Source organism: Hemiscyllium ocellatum, chromosome 6 (genome assembly GCF_020745735.1).
Source record: "Hemiscyllium ocellatum isolate sHemOce1 chromosome 6, sHemOce1.pat.X.cur, whole genome shotgun sequence".
Classification (NCBI taxonomy): Eukaryota; Metazoa; Chordata; class Chondrichthyes; order Orectolobiformes; family Hemiscylliidae; genus Hemiscyllium; species Hemiscyllium ocellatum.
This window is the reverse complement of record NC_083406.1, coordinates 52,576,293-52,594,819: the sequence shown is the minus strand read 5'-3', so window position 1 is coordinate 52,594,819 and position 18,527 is coordinate 52,576,293. Positions and strand designations below refer to the sequence as shown.

General features: G+C 42.6%; 1 protein-coding gene across 3 annotated transcripts in view; it reads left to right on the top strand.

Moving 5' to 3' along the window:
* The window catches only part of amotl1 (angiomotin like 1), a 244,441-nt gene that overhangs the window by 31,395 nt on the left and 194,519 nt on the right, over nt 1–18,527 (top strand). For all 3 annotated transcript variants that reach the window (XM_060825947.1, XM_060825948.1, XM_060825949.1), the window contains exon 3: nt 343–393. In XM_060825947.1, the coding sequence (XP_060681930.1) occupies nt 343–393 (51 nt within the window). The remainder of the gene's footprint in view (nt 1–342; nt 394–18,527) is intronic.

Below are 18,527 nucleotides of genomic sequence, written 5' to 3'. Positions count from 1 at the left end.
CAAATTTCTCCATCAAGGTACAAGGAAGCGAGAGGGATTCAAGAATTCTTAATTTGCCTTTGTCAAACACCAATCAATGTTATTTTGAAAGATTCATCACAAGATAACAGGGTGCTATAAAATTCACACATTGTGAAAAGCTCACCATACTACAGTGTAATAGCTATGCTGATGTTTGCAAAACTTGTCTTATATATTTTCAAAGTAATGTGAAACTACACAATACACTGCTGCCTTACTGAGACAAGATTGCATTCAAAAAAACAGACATGATTTGGTTCAGTAACGTCATCATAAGACAAATGTTGGAAGAAAACTTATCAGTGTTTTTTCCTCTCACAGAAAATATTCCCGCAGAACCGGTGTCTGCTCAGATGGATGACAATGATATAGGTGAGATTTGTGTTATTAAAACACTAAGGCATTGATAACACCATTTTATTCTGAGGCAACAATTATTACAGAATTTTGCAGGTTTGCACTGATTTAAAGTAATATTCAAAGCTTGGCAGTAAATGTGTTTAGAAAACTGATAAGTTGTTGAATGTGAATTGTTAACGAGTAATAAGTGAATCAGTAATTTAACAGAGGATTGTAAATGTCATAAACTGTGAAAATAGGAAGAATTAGTAACTGTAAACATAATTCTAAACATAAAGACAATTTTAGCAAAGGAGTAAATTACTGGAGGATTAAAATATAATTCTGTTTATTATTCCTTGAATGTACATCTACAAGAACCTCACCACAAATAACTAGTAAATATGTAGTACTAAGACACAGATTTGCCATGATTAAAAGCTCTCCATCCCACCAAAAATGCCAAAAGTATTGAGAACTGGAAGTTCCACTCCAACGGAAGTTCAAACTGAGGAAGGTCACCTTGCCTCTGGCCAAGGTCCACTGAGCCACTTCTCAGCAGAGTACCTCCACTCCAGCACAGAACTAGGAAGTGCATTAAAACATGGTAGTAGGGAGGGAAAGAAGAAAATCTATTGCGAGCACAGTGTTGGCATTGTGAAAAATACCTGTACATCACTTACTTTGCATCTAAAGTTGTTTGGTGTTAACTGTCATGTGTTTGTGAGGTTCTCTATGTCAACATTAAATGTACCTTTAGAACCATCTGGCAGCTCTTCATGACCACAGATGAGCTCCATTAATGCAAGTCTCCCCTGAGACCCTGCTGCACTGTCTGGAAGCAGGAGTAACAGTGTATATACATGACATTGGGTCATGCTGACATATTTTGTCCCTCCTTGTTCAACATTTCTAATGTTTCACTCCTTTTTGTAAAGGTATGATGTCAAGAGAGGGATAGATACAGAGACAGTCAATGCTGTAGGATGGCCAGGGAATAAGCAACCTCTGTGGTCTACATTGCATGGGTCTGTGACCAATGTTCTTTCCCATTGTTGCAATGTCCACCCTTACAGTCAAGTCACTTACCCCACCCACTTCAAGTGTGGTCTTAGCCATTATTTACAGGTCTTGTATGTTCTGCTTTTTGTTTGCTGTTTCTGTTCTACTCAAACACCCAGGACTGATAGCTAGAAATGTCACATTACAAAGACAAGAAACCATAAATAATATCTCAACATGGAATACACTGATACTGTCGATAAAGTGTGGAGCTGGAAAAAGCACAACAGGTCAAGCAGCATCAGAGGAGCAGGGGCGTCAAAATTTCAGGTCCGAACCTTTCAGCAGGACCTCTGATGCTTTTGACCTGCTGTGATTTATCCAGCTCCGCACTTTATCGACTCTGCCTTTCTAGCATCTGCAGTCCTCACTATGTCCAACATTGTCTGACACTGTACTTGTGCAAAGGGGGTAATAGACAATGCAGTGAACATCTTTCGATACATTTTCTGCGTAGTGACAGTTTACCATTAGTAGAAAATGACTGTATAGAAATCAGAGTTCCAGCAGTGTGGAAGCAGATCATACCAATCCTCTGAAGAAAACCTCATCCAGCCCCACGCCGTACCCTATACCTGCATTCTCCAGGGCTAATCTATCTAACCTATGCATCCCTGGATACTATGGACAATTTAACATGGCCAATCCATCCAATTAACATGTCTTTGGAATGTGAAAGGAAACCCACATAGACATGGGAAGAATGTGCAAACTCCACACACAGTCCCCAAGGACGGAATTGAACCTGGTTCCCTGGCACTGTGAGGCAACAATGCTAACTGCCATCCCGCCAGCTGATTGATCACAGATTATTAATTAATATAAAAATAAGTGTTTCCATTAATTGGCAGACCAGTAGAAACAACAACACCAGCTCAATAGTGCACCTGCAACACTATTGGAAGAATAGGTAAAATAAACAGTCTCTGTACTAAAGTCATAGTAAGTGGTAGCATTTTGGCACTGCTGTCTAACAATATCAAGGAATCGGGTTTTATTCCAGCCTTGGGGACTGTCTGTGTGGAGTTTGCACATTCTTTCCATGTCTGTGTGGTTTCCATTCACAGTCCAAAGATGTATAAGTTGGATGGATTGGCCATGCTGAATTGCCTCTTAATATCCAAGATTGTGCAGGCTAGGTGGTTTAGCTATGGGAAATGCAGGGTAGTGGTGGGTTCTGGGTGGGATGCCGTTTAGAGGGTTGGCGCAGACTTGATGTTCTGAATAGCTTCTATGATAAGGCAAAAACTGAAGTGCTGATAATGTGAATTAAAAACAGAAAATGCTAGAAATACACAATAGGTCAGGCAACATCTGAGGAGAGTCAGAAACAGTTCAAGTTTCAAGTGGATAACACATCAGAACTGTCATGGTAGAGCTGTTTGTGTGTTTGACTTAGCCGTACAGATTGGGGTCAGTTAAGAGTTGAATATTTTTTTAACTGTACATGCACAATTAATTTAACTTTGTCAAATTTCCCTTTTTTGTGATTTTATAAATTTGATATTTGGCACGCACAAACACAATGTCGAAGTCGAAACTAAAACATTGAGAAATTGACCCAACAAACATTTACATAAGTGACAGGACTGCACTGCGCAACAATCGTCAGACAGGGATGAACCCTCCCAGTCAGGGATATTCAGCAGTCAGACCTTGGATCTTCAGGTCACCATCCTCCAAGACGGACTTTGGGATGTGCAATAACTCTGAGCAGAGGCTGATAGTCAGTCACACAATGTCGGTACCCATGAGGATGGCCTCAACTGGGACCATGAGTTCACTCCACACACCCCACACACGTATGTGGGGTGAATTTGCATTTGCAGATACATTCTATTTTTGCTCTAAAAGCGCACAACCTGCAAGCAGTCAATGCAGGCAATCGATCCATGTAACATTTTATAAATTCCTACTTTGGAAATAGCACCAATCTGATTCAAGATTGGGATACAGAAAGGCTCTAATCTCACACCTTTTAATACATTGTTTGAGCTGAGTTTTAACCCTTTTTTATGAAACCTTAAGTTATCTCAAGAATGTAACTTAAAAGAAGTTCTGGGATTTAAACATCAATGAACCAAAACCTGCAACCTATTCTAAAAGACAAAAGACTTAACAACAATCTGGGTTTGTTCAATAGACCATTTTAATTGCATGACTCTGTGATCTTTTGCTATATATTCTGTGTTTTATGATTCTGCCCCACTAGGTGCCTGATGAAAGAGCAGCGCTCTGAAAACTAGTGCTTCCAAATAAACCTGAAGGACTATAACTTAGTGCTATGTGATTTTTAACTTTGTCCACCCCAGTTCAACACCGGCACCTCCACATCATTGATATTTCTTGAAAACAAATCATTTTCCAAACTATCTATAACAGAAGAACTAACTGACTCATATGCAGACACAGAATTAGATATTAAAGACATAAGACATGGGAGCAGAAGTAGGCCATTCGAACCGTCAAGTCTGCTCCACCATTCAATGGGATCATGGCTGAACTGAGAACCCTCTTGTTGATGTATGTTTTATTCCACAAATCCAGACAACACAAGTTTCTGTACAACAGTAAATGCTTTATTATCGGACAGCGAGAAATTCTCAATGCCCCCAGAAGTAGTCATGTGTCTACTTGTGGTGATACTTCTCCATGAACCTCTGCCCTACACACACTGACAGTATTTTTTGTGTAGGGATCAAACAAAAGGTTTATCAGTCACATTACATAGCTTAAGATAGGTAATTATGAATTTACAAAACCCAATGAACGTCAATGTCCTATAATAACTTGTGAATGGATTACAGGGACAAAGTGTTGATAGGAAAAGATTTAAAACAGAAGGGTTTTGTCTGTTCTCCATGGGGGATTCACATACCTATGCTAATATGAAGGGGAAGTAAGACAATGGGAGCAGGAGGCAGTTTAACAGGGTTGTGGCCAAGGCTATCAGTCTTGCCTGGGAAGGATAAATACCTCTGTTTGAGGCTACAGTGGAATCCACATGTGTGTCTCCACTGGACTATTTTTCTGTGATACAGTCAGCCTCCCCCCTACTGAAATGTTCTGTCTCTATTGTAAGAGAACAGGCTTCCAATTGACACTGCAATGAGTCTCTTTGGCAGTGGAATGTTTAACTCCTGAGCCCCAGTATGCCTTGCGAGAGAAGTAAAACATGGAACTGATCCCTTTGTGGCTTTCTAACTTCCTCATTTCTTCCTATTGATCATGACAGGTCCCCTCAGAGCCTATAGCAAAAACATTCGGATAACAGTGGCCATAAGCACTGAAGCACTAGAATGCAGGCGATTACAATTAGTATTGTAATTCTGATATGTACCAGCAGGCTTCTCCATCTTCCAAGAACGCCACCCCCCGTGGCCACACCTCCAAGCCAATGCTAAACCCCTTGTCAATAGTTTGGTGAGTCTGGATTTCCCACATGATGTGTTTAGAGAGGTTAGTGATGTTAGTGGACTCGTCAGGGATGTAGGTGCAACACTCTGCCCCAACAATAGCACAGGTACCACCCTTCTTGGAAGTCCAGGGCCAGATGATTCTGGAGGGTCACAGTCCTAACTGCAAATAGCTCAGCGTTAATTTCAGTGAAAGCACAAGCCGTATCATTGGCGACCCTTTCCCATATGGTCCTGAGCTGACTAAGCTAACTCCAGTGCAAAGGTAACAGGTTGTCGTTGCTTTCCTGGAGCGCATCTTAATTCAATCAGCTATACAGAGACTTAGATACAGATGGACTCATAGGTGGCTCAACGGGAGGCACCGGTGCACTAGAGTAACATCCCCATTCCCCCTCTACCTCGGTATCATTCCCTCCCCCCTCGAAGAGGGTTGGTATGTCAGACCTGAGCTTGGGATCCTGAGAAGTGTTTAGGTCCTCCCTACAGCTTTGTTGCTTTAGCCCCTCTTGTTTATCTTATTCAGCTTTAGCTTCTTTATGCTGTTTCTCCTATTCCTGTTTTTTTTTAAAACATGTCGTTAATACATCCAATTTCAACATCTCAGAGAAGTATTGTCTCCATATTGTTCAGAAATAGTAGTGTAAAGAATCCCATCAATTAGATTTGTCCTATTCCAGGGCAAGCTTATCAAGTAAAAACAAAACTGGCTACTGCACAGAAGGTTATTCAACCTCTTGTTTCAGTGACAGCGCTTTGCATGAGGAACACAAAGTCTCACTTTCCCTTAACAGTTCCTCATTTGCTTTGCCAAGTACGTTTCCTCATATTGCCATAATTTTTATCACCAATTGAACATTAATCAATGCAGCCATGCTTTAAAGTCACCACGAGGCAATGACACAAATCACTGACAATGTGGAAAGCCTTGACAATTAATGAACTGTGATAATGCAGTTCAGGATAGTACAAATTGTTTTACAATATTGAGTAATATTACAGTTGTGCAAAGGATGTTTGGATCTCCATAACTTGGGTAGTATGGGCTGAGGTTAGAAACAGAAAAGGAGAAGTCACCATGCTGTGAGTTTTCTATAGGTCTCCAAATAGTCCCAGAGATGTAGAGGAAAGGATAGCAAAGATGATTCTCGATAGGAGTGAGAGAGGTAGGGTAGTTGTCATGGTGGACTTCAATTATCCAAAAATTGACTGGAATCACTACAGTACAAGTACTATAGATGGGTCAGTTTTTGTCCAGTGTGTGCAGGAGGGCTTCCTGACGCAGTATGTAGACAGACCTACAAGGGGTGAAGCCACTTTAAATTTAGTACTGGGTAATGATCCTGGCCAGGTGTTAGATTTGGAAGTAGGTGAGCACTTTGGAGACAGCGATCACAATTCTGTCAGGTTTACCTTAGTGATGGAAAGGGATAGATGCACTCCACTGAGCAAGAGTTACAGCTGGGGAAAGGGAAATTATGATGCAATTAGGAAAGATTTAGGAAGTGTAGAATGGGGAAGGAAACTGCAGGGGATGAGCACATTAAAAATGTGGAGCTTATTCAAGGAAAAGCTCCTATCAGGCAGGGAGGAAGATAAGAATGTGTGAGCCGTGGTTTACTAAGGAAATGGAATCCCTGGTCAAGAAGAAAAAAGGAGGCTTATGTTTGGACAAAACGTGAAAACTCAATTAGGGCGCTTGAGGGTTACAAGGAAGTTAGGAAAGACCTAAAAAGAGAGCTCGAAAGAGCCAGGAGGAGACATGAGAAGTTGTTGGCGGATAGGATCAGGGTTAACCTTGAGGCTTTCCATACGTTTGGTCAGGAATAAAAGAATGATGAGAGTTAATTTAGGGCCAATCAAGGATAATAGTGGGAAGTTGTGTGTGGAGTCAGAGGAGATGGGGGAAGCACTAAGTAAATATTTTTCGACAATGTTCACTATAGAAAATGAAAATGTTGGCGAGGAAGATACAGAGATACTTGCATCTAGGCGAGAAGAGATTAAGGTTCACAAGGAAGAGGTAGTGGAAATACTGCAGAGTGTGAAAATAGACAAGTCCCCTGGGCCGGATGGGATCTATCCTAGGATCCTCTGGAAAGCAAGGGAAGAGATTGCCGAGCCTTTGGCATTTTTCTTCAAATCATCATTGTCTACAGGAATAGTGGAGAAAGTGAGGACTGCAGCTGCTGGAGATCAGAGCTGAAAATGTGTTGCTGGAAAGGTGCAGCAGGTCAGGCTGCAATAGCCTACTGTGGGGACTCCAATTTCCAATCTGAACTCCAATTTCTCTATTTCCTCATTTCCCCTCCCCCCACCTTGTCTCAGTCAAATCCCTCAAACTCAGGACCGCCTTCCTAACCTGTAACCTTCTTCCTGACCTCTCCGCCCCCACCCCCACTCTGGCCTATCACCCTCACCTTGACCTCCTTCCACCTATCGCATTTCCAACACCCCTCCCCCAAGTCCCTCCTCCCTACCTTTTATCTTAGCCTGCTGGACACACTTTCCTCATTCCTGAAGAAGGGCTCATGCCCGAAACATCGATTCTCTTGCTCCTTGGATGCTGCCTAGCCTGCTGTGCTTTTCCAGCAACACATTTTCAGCTACAGGAATAGTGCCTGAGGACTGGAGGATAACAAATGTGGTTCCTTTATTCAAAAAGGGTAGTAGAGACAACCCTGGTAATTACAGACCAGTGAGTTTCACTTCAGTTGTTGGTAAAGTGTGGGAAAAGGTTATAAGAGATAGGATTTATAACTATCTAGAAAAGAATAATCTGATCAGGGACAGTCAGCATGGTTTTGTGAAGGTGCCTAATGAATCTTATTGAGTTTTTTAACAAAGTGACCAAACAGGTGGATGATAGTAAACAGGTTAATGTGGTGTTTATGGATTTCAGAAAGACGTTCAAGAAGGTTCCCCACAGTAGGCTATTATACAAAATGCAGAGGAATGGGATTGTAGGAGACACAGCAGTCTGGATCAGTAATTGGCTTATTGAAAGAAAACAGAGGATTGTAGCTGATGGAACATGTTCATCTTGATGTCCAGTTAAGAGCGGTGTACCGCAAGGGTCGGTGTTGGGTCCACTGCTGTTCGTCATTTTTATAAATGACCTAGATGAGGGCTTAGAAGGATGGATTAGTAAATTTGCGGACGACACTAAGGTTGGTGGAGTTGTGGATAGTGACGAAGGATGTAGTAGGTTGCAGAGAGACATAGATAGGATGAGAGGTGGCAAATGGAGTTTAACGTGGACAAGTGTGAGGTGATACACTTTGGACGGAATAATTGGAATGCAAAGTACTAGGCTAATGGGAGTGCAGATGAGCAGAGAGATCTGTGTCCATGTACACAGATCCCTGAAAGTTGCCACCCAGATTGACAGGGTTGTTCAGAAGGCATTCAGTGTTTTGGCCTTTAATAGAGGGATTGAGTTCTGGAACCAGGAGGTCATGCTACAGCTGTACAAAGCTCCAGTACAACCACACTTGGAGTATTGTGTACAGTTCTGGTCACCGCATTATAAGAAGGATGTGGAAGCTTTGGAAAGGTGCAGAGGAGATTTATTAAGATGTTGCCTGGTATGGAAGGAATGTCTTACGAGGAAAGGCTGAGGGCCTTGACGCTGTTCTCATTAGAGAGAAGAAGGTTGAGAGGTGATTTAATAGAGACATACAAGATAATCAGAGGGTTAGATATGGTGAACAGGGAGAGCCTTTTTCCAAGTATGGGGATGGCAAACATGAGGGGACACAACTTTAAAGTGAGGGGAGATGGGTATAAGACAGATATCAGAGGTAGTTTCTTTACTCAGCGAGTAGTAAGGGTATGGAATGTTTTGCCTGCAACGGTAGTAGATTTGCCAAGTTTAAGTGCAGTTAAGTCGTCATTGGACAGGCATATAGACGTACATGGAATAGTGTAGATGGGATGGGCTTCAGTTTAGTATGACAGAGCGGTGCAACATCGAGGGCTGAAGGGTCTGTACTGCACTGTAATATTCTATGTTCTAAGCATACTTAGTGAACAATGGAAACTGAACAAGTGACTATACATTGCACTGTGAAATAATAACAACTAACAAATAGATTTCAAAGTCAAAGAAATGATTCAAATCTGCCTAGTGATGTATACTGCATGTGGAAACGTAGCAGGATTGTTCAATTACATGCTTATCCCACTCAGCTGACCAAATCAGGAGTTTTTTTTAACAGTCTTCAAGATATACTGGAAATTTATTTAATCAAAATCCAGTGCTATAATTTAGAATGTGCACAGTTTACAACTCTGAACTCCATTATAATTACCTGGTTCTAGTCTTTCAATTTAAATCCCCAATTTGTTTTTTTTCTCAAGCAGTTCTGATCAACCATTGCTCATTTATAATGTCCTAGGCTGTGAAATGACTGCAGCAATATTAGTAAAAGTCTTGTCAAAATGCCTCATATGCACAAATAATGACTAACCTAAAGACACAAATATTTACAACAGTATTTTAACCTTTGTTACATGATTTTTTTTGCAAGATAAGTTGAACTGACACTTCAGTTCTCGGTGAGGAAGGGAAATTGACATAGAGTAAAGCTACAAATGGCACTCCATACTGACAAAGGAGATGCAGCAGTCTTAAAATTTAAGTGGAGGCAAACGAGTCCGAAACAAAGATTCAATTCAACCAGTATCATTTTCTGAAAATAATATTGTTGATTTTGGTAAATCCAGATCCACCTTTACACTCTTTTACAATTTTTAAAAGTAAACTATAAAGTTCACTGGAATTCCTCCAGTTAACATTAGTCTGAGGTGATTTTCATCAATGTTAGGTTAGATATTTTTGTTAAGGAATGAGCAGATAAGCTTCACAAATCACCTGCACTTTCCATCCGGACACTAGGACCCTGTTGAGTACTAACATGAATAACTTGTAGCCCAGTATTGAGAATTGTAACAGCCTCCCCCATGTGGCCAAAGCAGTGATCTTGTCCACCCAAGGGTCAAATTGCTCAGCACTGATAATTTTGGGGGGGTACTGAGGGGAAGAGGGCAACAGGGTGGTGGAAGGGCCTCCCGAAAGAGCCCTCCGGATACTATCTGTGATCTCTTTAATTTTAGGGGACTGATGGCCCCCAGGCACCTTCCCAAATGCATCCAGGCATTGGATCACATGAATCTTTCCTACAAAGGGTCTCTGCACCTACCCTCTATATTTCCTCTCTTCTCACCTTGCTCTTGCAACAGGGCACTTCTGTGTCCTCCATGAGATGGCAGACTGATGTTTGGCCACCTTTCTCAGTAAGACAAGGCTTACTTGTCCCCCCAGAGGTAGCCTTTCTCTGGCATTTTAGAGTTCAGCCCAGCGTTTTGTAATTAAACAAACAAGAAACAAGAACAAACAACAACACAACACCCACACAGATAGGACTAAATACTGGCACGCTGGTCAATTGTTTTAATGCAATTGCAATTAAAAGTGCTAAGTCATAGTTGTGGCATCAATTCACCATTCAAATGAAAGCTTTCACCACACATACCATCACAAACAATCAAAAATTCAAACAGAATATTCCTTAATTTGTATATAAAAACTTACCAAAATGACCAATTTTCAGAGGGGCCTACAACCCCTATAACCATTTTCTTGATCAGGTATTTTCTCACAGATTGTCCCCCTTCCCAACTACATAAAGGGACTTTCCCATTTTACCTTATGGTTCTTTGCTGTGCTATAAACAATTTCTACTGACAACATCAATACTGCAGAGTAAGAAATTTACCAAATCTGCCCTCTTTCCTTATTTTAATTTCCACAGCCATATATGAAAGAGGCAGCTCCCTAAACCAAATCTGTCAGATAGTGATGAACACTTCCCCGACCTGGGTCCCCAATCCTGATCTTTTTCCTACAGGAACAATACAGAGTAGCCAATGTCATTCTGTAGCAATTCAATGCAATCTGACAAAACTTTCCTCCCTTACAAGCTGGGTCCAGGTGGTTCATTCAACTCTTCAAGGTACCAGTTCCACTGGGTGAGGGACAGATTCTTGGCTGAACACAAGGAGCAGTCTGGGGTAGAATACCTCGGAATGTCCTTACCACTCTGTGTTCCGTTCAATTCAGACTTTTGTGTCACTTACTCAACCCAGTGAGACGTTCCAATGTTGAGATCTGAGTTACGGCAACAAATGCTGATGTATATTTCGTTCCACACATCCAGACGACACAAGTTTCTGTACAACGGTAAATGCTTTATTGGCACCAGAAGTAGTCATGTGTCTACTTGTGATAACACTTCTCCACGAATTTCTGCCCTACACACAAAGATAGTAATTTTTATAGGGATTAAACAAAAAATTTATCAGTCACATGGTCGATTGTCATTACATAGCTTAAGATAGGTAATTATGAATTTACAAAAACCAATGAATGTCGATGTCCTGCGATAACTTGTGAATGGATTATAGGGACTAATTATCGTATTCTTCATGACCATGCGTTGATAGGAAGATATTAAAACAGATGGGTTTTGCCTGTTCTCAATGGGGGATTTGTCTGGGAAGGACAAATACCTCTGTCTGAGGCTACAGAGGAATCCACATGTGTGTCTCCATTGGACTCCTTTTCTGGGATACAGTCAACCTCCCCCTTACTGAGATGCTCTGTCTATATTGTAAGAGGCTTCCAATTGATACTGCAGTGTGTCTCTTTTGCTGTGGAACATTTTTACCCTTGAGTCCTCAGTATGCCTTGAAAGAGAGGGCAAAACATTGAATTGATCCCTTTGTGGCTTTCTAACTTCCTCACTATAATCCTTGACTCCTTTTGTGATTAGAAATCTCTTTTTCTGCCTGAAATATAATTAATAATCCAAACACAACAGCCTTCTGCAGTGAAGAATTATGGACAAATCGACTACCACTTGAGAGAAAAAAAACTCATTACCTTTGTGTTAGTTGAGCCATGTCCAACTCTCAAGGGAAAACAATCTCTCTTTATCTATTCTGCCAAATCTCATAAGAAATATATTTTCACAATATCTCCTTTCATTCTTCTATGCTCTAATGAATAGTTTGGGTTTGCACTCAATCTTTCCTCAGACTATCCCTCCCCACTAATGAACTTTCTCAGGACTGCCTCCAATGCCACTATATCTTTCCTTTAAATAAGGGAACTAAAACTGTCCATAATGTTTCAGCTGTGGCCTTGCAAAGTTTTAGCAAGACCTCAATATTTTTATATTCCATTCCCTTTTGAAATAAAGGCCAATAGTCCATTTGTCTTCCCTATTATGTACCAAACTTGGATGCATGGGATACTGTTTGGGATTCATAGACGAGGACTCCCAAATCATTCCATTCTGTAGCTTCCTACAAACTTTCTCCATTTAGATAATATGCAGTTCCTCTATTCATCCTGAAAATTGCAGTGACATTATATTTCCTCACATTTATATTGCATCTGCCAAATTTTTATATCCTCACTTAACCCGTCCATATTCGCTGTAGGCTCAATATGTTACTTTTACTACTTGACTTCCTATTTTTGAGTCATCTGCAAATTTTGCAATACTAAATTCACATCACTCATCCAAACAAATAAGGTAATCTATGACCTAATAAAATATTTACTATTTTAAAATTAAACTATCATGGAATTGAAAAAGCAGTTACCTTATGGATAGTCTTGTTTTGTTCCCCCAGCAGCCATGTTGTGTGTGTGTGCAGATGTGAGACACAGTGAAAGACTCTAGGTGCACGAGTCTTTATTCAAATTATGCTCCCGTTTACTTTTTAAAAATTTTTTTACCCCTACACTACTGCCTAAATGCTTATTTTTTCCCCAGCACCCATGTTGTGATGGATAGTCTTTAAAAAAACAAAGCGTATCTATCTGATCATTTTTTTTATAACCCGCTAGGGACAAGTGTTCCTTTTTACCTATTTACCTTATGATTCTGGCTTCATAACAAAAGCATCAGATATTCTGAAGGATTATATTAAATTGGTCTACTTCATCCCATTATTCCACGACTCAGCCCTGGCCCATGCTCTCTCTGCTCCAGGACTCAACCCTAGTCTGTGATCAATCTACTGCCTTTGCACCAGGACTCAGACCTGGTCTGTGATCAATCTGTTAATTATTAGTCCAGGACTCACCCCTGGTCCATGGTCGATCTCCTACTGTTGCTCCAGGACTCAGCCCTGCTCTGTGATCGATCTGCTGCTGTTGCTGTTGCTCTAGGACTCAGCCCTGGTCTATGATCAATCTGCTGCATGGTCCAGGACCCGGCTCTGGCTCATGATCGATCTGCTGCCGTTACTCCAGGACTTGGCCCTGGTCTGTAATCAATGTGCTGCCATTGGTCCAGGACTTGGCCCGGGTCTGTGCTTGATCTGCTGCTGTAGCTCCAGGACTCGGCTCTGGCGCATGATCGATCTGCTGCCGTTACTCCAGGACTCGACCCTAGTCCGTGATCGATCTGCTGCCATTGCTCCAGGACTTGGCCCTGGTCTGTGGTCGATCTGCTGCCCTTGCTCCAGAACTCGGACCAGCTCTGAGATCGATGTGCTGCCATTGGTCCAGGACTTGGCCCGGGTCTGTGCTTGATCTGCTGCTGTAGCTCCAGGACTCGGCCCTAGTCCATGATCGATCTGCTGCCATTGATCCAGGACTCGGCCCTGGTCTGTGATCAATCTGCTGCCCTTGCTCCAGAACTCGGACCAGCTCTGAGATCGATGTGCTGCTGTTGCTTCAGGACTCGCCCCGGTCTGTGATCGATCTGCTGCCATTGGTCCAAGACTTGGTCCGGGTCTGTACTTGATCTGCTGCTGTAGCTCCAGAACTCGGCCAAGGTCCGTAATTGATCTGCTGCCGTTGCTCCAGGACCCAATCCAGGCCTGTGATCGATCTGCTGTTGTTACTCCAGAACCCGGCGCTGCTCTGTGATCAATCTGTTGCCGTTGGTCCAGGGCTCAGCTTTGCTCTGTTACTGATTGGCTGCTGTTTCTCTAGGACTCAGCCCTACTCTGATCGATCTACCATTGCCCCAGGATTTGGCCCTGGTCAGTGTTCAATCTGCTGCCCTTGCTCTAGAACTCGGCCCTGGTCTGTGATCGATCTGCTTCCATTGCTCCTGGACTTGGCCCTGGCCCTGGCCCGTGATCAATCTGCTGCTAATGCTTCAGGATGCGGCCTTGGCCCCTGGTTGATCTGCTGTTGTTGCTCCAGGACTCGACCCATGACCGTCTTCGATCGGCTGCCTTTGCTCCAGAACTTGGCCCTGGTCTGTGATCGATCAGCTGCCACTGCTGCAGGACTCAGCCTTGGTCTATGATCGATCTGTTATTGCTCCAGGACGTGGCCCTGGTCTGTGATCGATCTGCTGCCATTACTCCAGGATTTGGCCATGGTCTATGAAATTCTGCAACCATCGATCCAGGACTCAGCCCAGGTCCGTCTTCGATCTGCTGCCATTAGTCCAGAACACGGCCCTGCTTTGTGATCGATCTCCTGCTGTTGCTCTAGGACTTGGCCCGGGTCAGTGATCGATCTGTTTCCATAGCTTCAGGGCTCTGCCCTGGTCTGTGGTTGATCTGCTGATGTTGCTCCAGGACCTGGCCCTGGTCTGTTGTCGATCTGCTGCTGTCATTCCGGACTTGGCCCGTGATCATTCTGCTGCAGTCATTCCATGATTCAGCCCACAACTCGGCCCATTCTCTTTTTCCTGCCATCGCTCTGGCATTCAGCTTGCAACTCAGCGTATGCTCATTCTGTTGCAGTTTTTCCAAGTGTCTTCCTGCACGCTCAGAGTCCGACTTGTCGTGATGGGGTACTTTTCTGGCTGGAGATCTGTGACCAGTAGTGTTATGCAGGGATCAGTGCTGGGACCCCTGTTGTTTGTAATATATATAAATGATTTGTCGGAGAATGTAGGTGATCAGAGTGGTATGTTTGTGGACAACACCATGACTAGGAGAGCTGCAGAAAGTAAGGGGAATTGCCAGAGGATACAGCCAGGTATAGCTAAGCTGGAGACTTGGGTATAGAATTGGTAGGTTTATAAAGTTTAAAATGAAGTTTAATCTGGTCAATGAGAGATGATACATTTTGGAAGTTCTATGCAAGAGACACAGATGAACACTCCCCAAAGCGGGCAAAGCAGTGACCCCAAAGTTAACAAGAGTAGCAGCTCACCTATTACTACTTACATATAGATGACAAGAGCATCAGATAGAGGAGCAGAAGTAGGCTTTGTGACTGCTCAATGAAGCCTACTTTGGGTTTCACCAGGACCACTCAGCTCCTGACTTCATTACAGCCTTGGTTCAAACATGGACAAAAGACAAAAAGACAAAAGACTTGAATTCCAGAGATAAAGTGCAAGTGACAGCCCTTGACATCAAGACTGCATTCTACTGAATGTAGCATCAAGGTGCCCTATAAAAACTGGAATCAATGGGTATTATGGGCAAACTCTCTGGTGGCTGGAGTCTTATCTGGCACTAGGGAAGTAGTTGTAGGTTGTTAGAGGTCAGCCATCTCAGCTCAAGGACATCTCTGCAGGGGTTTCTCAGGCCCAAACTGCTGTTTCATCAATGACCTTACCTCCACCTTAAGATTAGAAGTGGAAATGTTCGTCACCAATTGTGCAATGTTCAGCCAAATTCACATCTCCTCAGACACAGAAGCAGTGTGCGTTCAAATGCAACAAGATCTGGACAATATCCAGGCTTGGGCTGACAAGTGGCAAGTAACATTCTCATCACACAACTTCAGGGCTATGACCATCACTGTTAAGAGACAAGCTCACCACATCCCCTTGACATTCAATGGTGTTACCATTACTGAATACTCCACTATCAACATCATGAGGGTTATCATTGACCAGAAGGTCAACTGGACTACCACGTAAACAAAGTGACAACAAGTGCAGGTCAGAGTCTAGGAATACTGTGCCAAGTAACTCACCTCCTGACACTCCAAAGCCTGGCAACCATTTCAAACAGAAACAGAAATTGCTTGAAAAGCTCAGCATGTCTGGAAGCATCTGTGGAAAGAAGTAAGAGTTAATGTTTTGGGTCAAGTAGTACTATGTACAAGGCACAAGTCAGGAGCATGTTGAAATACTCTCCACTTGCCTACATGACTGCAACTCCAACATTACTCAAGAAGTTTGACACCATCCAGAACAAGGCAGCCCACTTGATCCACTACATCCACAACCATCCATTCCTTCCACTGCAAACGCTCAGTAGCAGCAGTGTGTACTATCTCCAAGATGCACTGCACAAATTCATCAAGGATCCTCAGACAGCACCTTCCAAACCCATGACCATTTCCATCTAGAAGGACAAGGCAGCAGATACCTGGGAACACCACTGCCTTCAAGTTCCCTTCCAAGCCACTCACAATCCTAACTTGGAAAAATAACATAGTTTCTTGACTGTCACTGGGTCAAAATCCTGGAATTCCTTTCCTAATGGCACTGTGGGTAAACCCACAACAGGTGGTTCAAGAAGGCAGCTCACCATCACCGTCTCAAGGGCAACTAGGGACAGGTAATAAATGCTGGCTAGCCAGCAATGCCAACATCCTGTAAATGAATAGAGAAAATACCGTTCATCCCATCAATTCTATGTTCTGCCATTCTATGAAATCATGGCTGATATGATACTCCTCAACTCCACTTTTTCCCACCTTACACCATTATCCTTGATTCCATTACTGACTGAAAAACAGTCTATCCTAGTCTTCAATATACTTAATAACCCACTCTCAACAGCTCTTTGCAATAAAGAATTCCACATACTAATTACTGTCAGAGAAAATAGTCATCTTCATCTCTGTTTTAAATGTGTGATTCCTTCTTCTGAGACTATGTCCTCCGGTCCAAGACTCTTCCAGAAAAGGAAGTAACCTTTCCGCAACAAATTGTCAAGTCATTTACAAATCATACATGTTTAAATAAGGTCACCTCTCACTCCACTAAATCCCAATGAATATAGGCTAAATCTACTCAACCTCTCCATAGAAGATAGTCCCTCCATACCTGGCATTAGCCAAGTGAACCTTCTCCACATTCAATGCCTGTATACCTTTCTTAAAAGGGCCCAAAAACTGTTCACAGTATTCCAGTATTCTAATTTGTGCCTTGTACAGGTTTAGCAAAATCTTTCTAGTTAATGCTCTATTCTCGTTGAAATAAAGGCCAATATGACATTTGCTTTTCTTATGGAACATTACACTGCATTGTAATGTTCTATAAGGAAAGCAAATGTTGCCAGGGTTGGAGGATTTGAGCTATAGGGAGAGACTGAACAGGCTGAGGCTGTTTTTCCCTGGAGCGTTGGATGGAGGCTGAGGGGTGACCTTATAGATGTTTGCAAAATTATGAGGGGCATGGATAGGATAAATAGACAACATCTTTTCCCTGGGATCGGGGAGTCCAGAACTAGAAGGCATAGGTTTAGGGTAAGAGGGGAAAGATGTAAAAGAGACCAAAGGGGCAACTTTTTCACGCAGGGGGTGGTATGTGTATGGAATGAGCTGCCAAAGGATGTGGTGGAGGCTGGTACAATTGCAACATTTAAGAGGCATTTGGACAGGTATATGGATAGGAATGGTTTGGAGGGATATGGGCCGGGTCTGGCAGGTGGGACTAGATTGGGTTGGGATATGTGGTCAGTGTGGACAGGTTGGACCAAAGGGTCTGTTTCCATGCTGTACATCTCTATGACTCTAGAGGACAAGGATGGGTGGGAGACACTACCAGATAATGTTTCGGGTAAAGCAACTGCCCAATTATAAATATTCCTGATGAAGGGCTTATGCTTGAAACATTGATTCTCCTCCTTCTCAGATGCTGCCTGACCTGCTATGCTTTGCACCACACTCTTGGCCCAAATATAAAGCCTCACTTACCCAGCAGTCCCATGTCTGCTCCTGCTCAGTGTGCATTCTGCCTATGCACAAGGTAAATTTTTATACTTTAAATTTACCTTCCCATCGGGCCTATGTTCCTCACTGCCAGTCCTCTTACTTCAACTGCTGCCAACAAAATGAAGACCACTGAACTCCTTAGCTAAGTTTATATACTTTGTGATTCATGAACAAGGATTCCCAAATCCCTCTGTTCTGTAACTTTCTGCAGATATCTAAATTTAGAAGCATAAGTAAGGTATCTGAATGCAGCATTGTTCAGTCACAGGGAAATTAATTTGGAAGGGGAACTTCTGGTGACTTGGCAAATTGGCAAATTCGGATGCATGCAAATAGACTTCATGATGTTTGCCATCAAGAAACTCAACCCAACTTTATGGTTCCAGGAACATAATAGCAAATCCTGCTGTCAGGATCCTGCATTTTGGGCTCCTGCTAAATTAAATTTGCCTGCCACCTTTATTCCAGCTCCAGTGAACTGCACAAGATTTTTTCATTGTTTCCTTGGTTTAAATTGCCATCTTCCTCTTAGTTCTGTGTTGAATTAAGAAATTTCAGATGAAATAATGTTAAGATTTTCTGCAAGAATGCATTTGCATCACTGTGAGTGAAGACAGATAATCATGCTGGTTTCTCAACCTTTTTTATTTCTTTATTCGTTTGTGGGATGACGTCTCTGGCTGGCCAATGTTTTATTGCCCATCCCGATTTGCCCTGGAGAATGTGGTGATGAGGTGTCTTCTTTA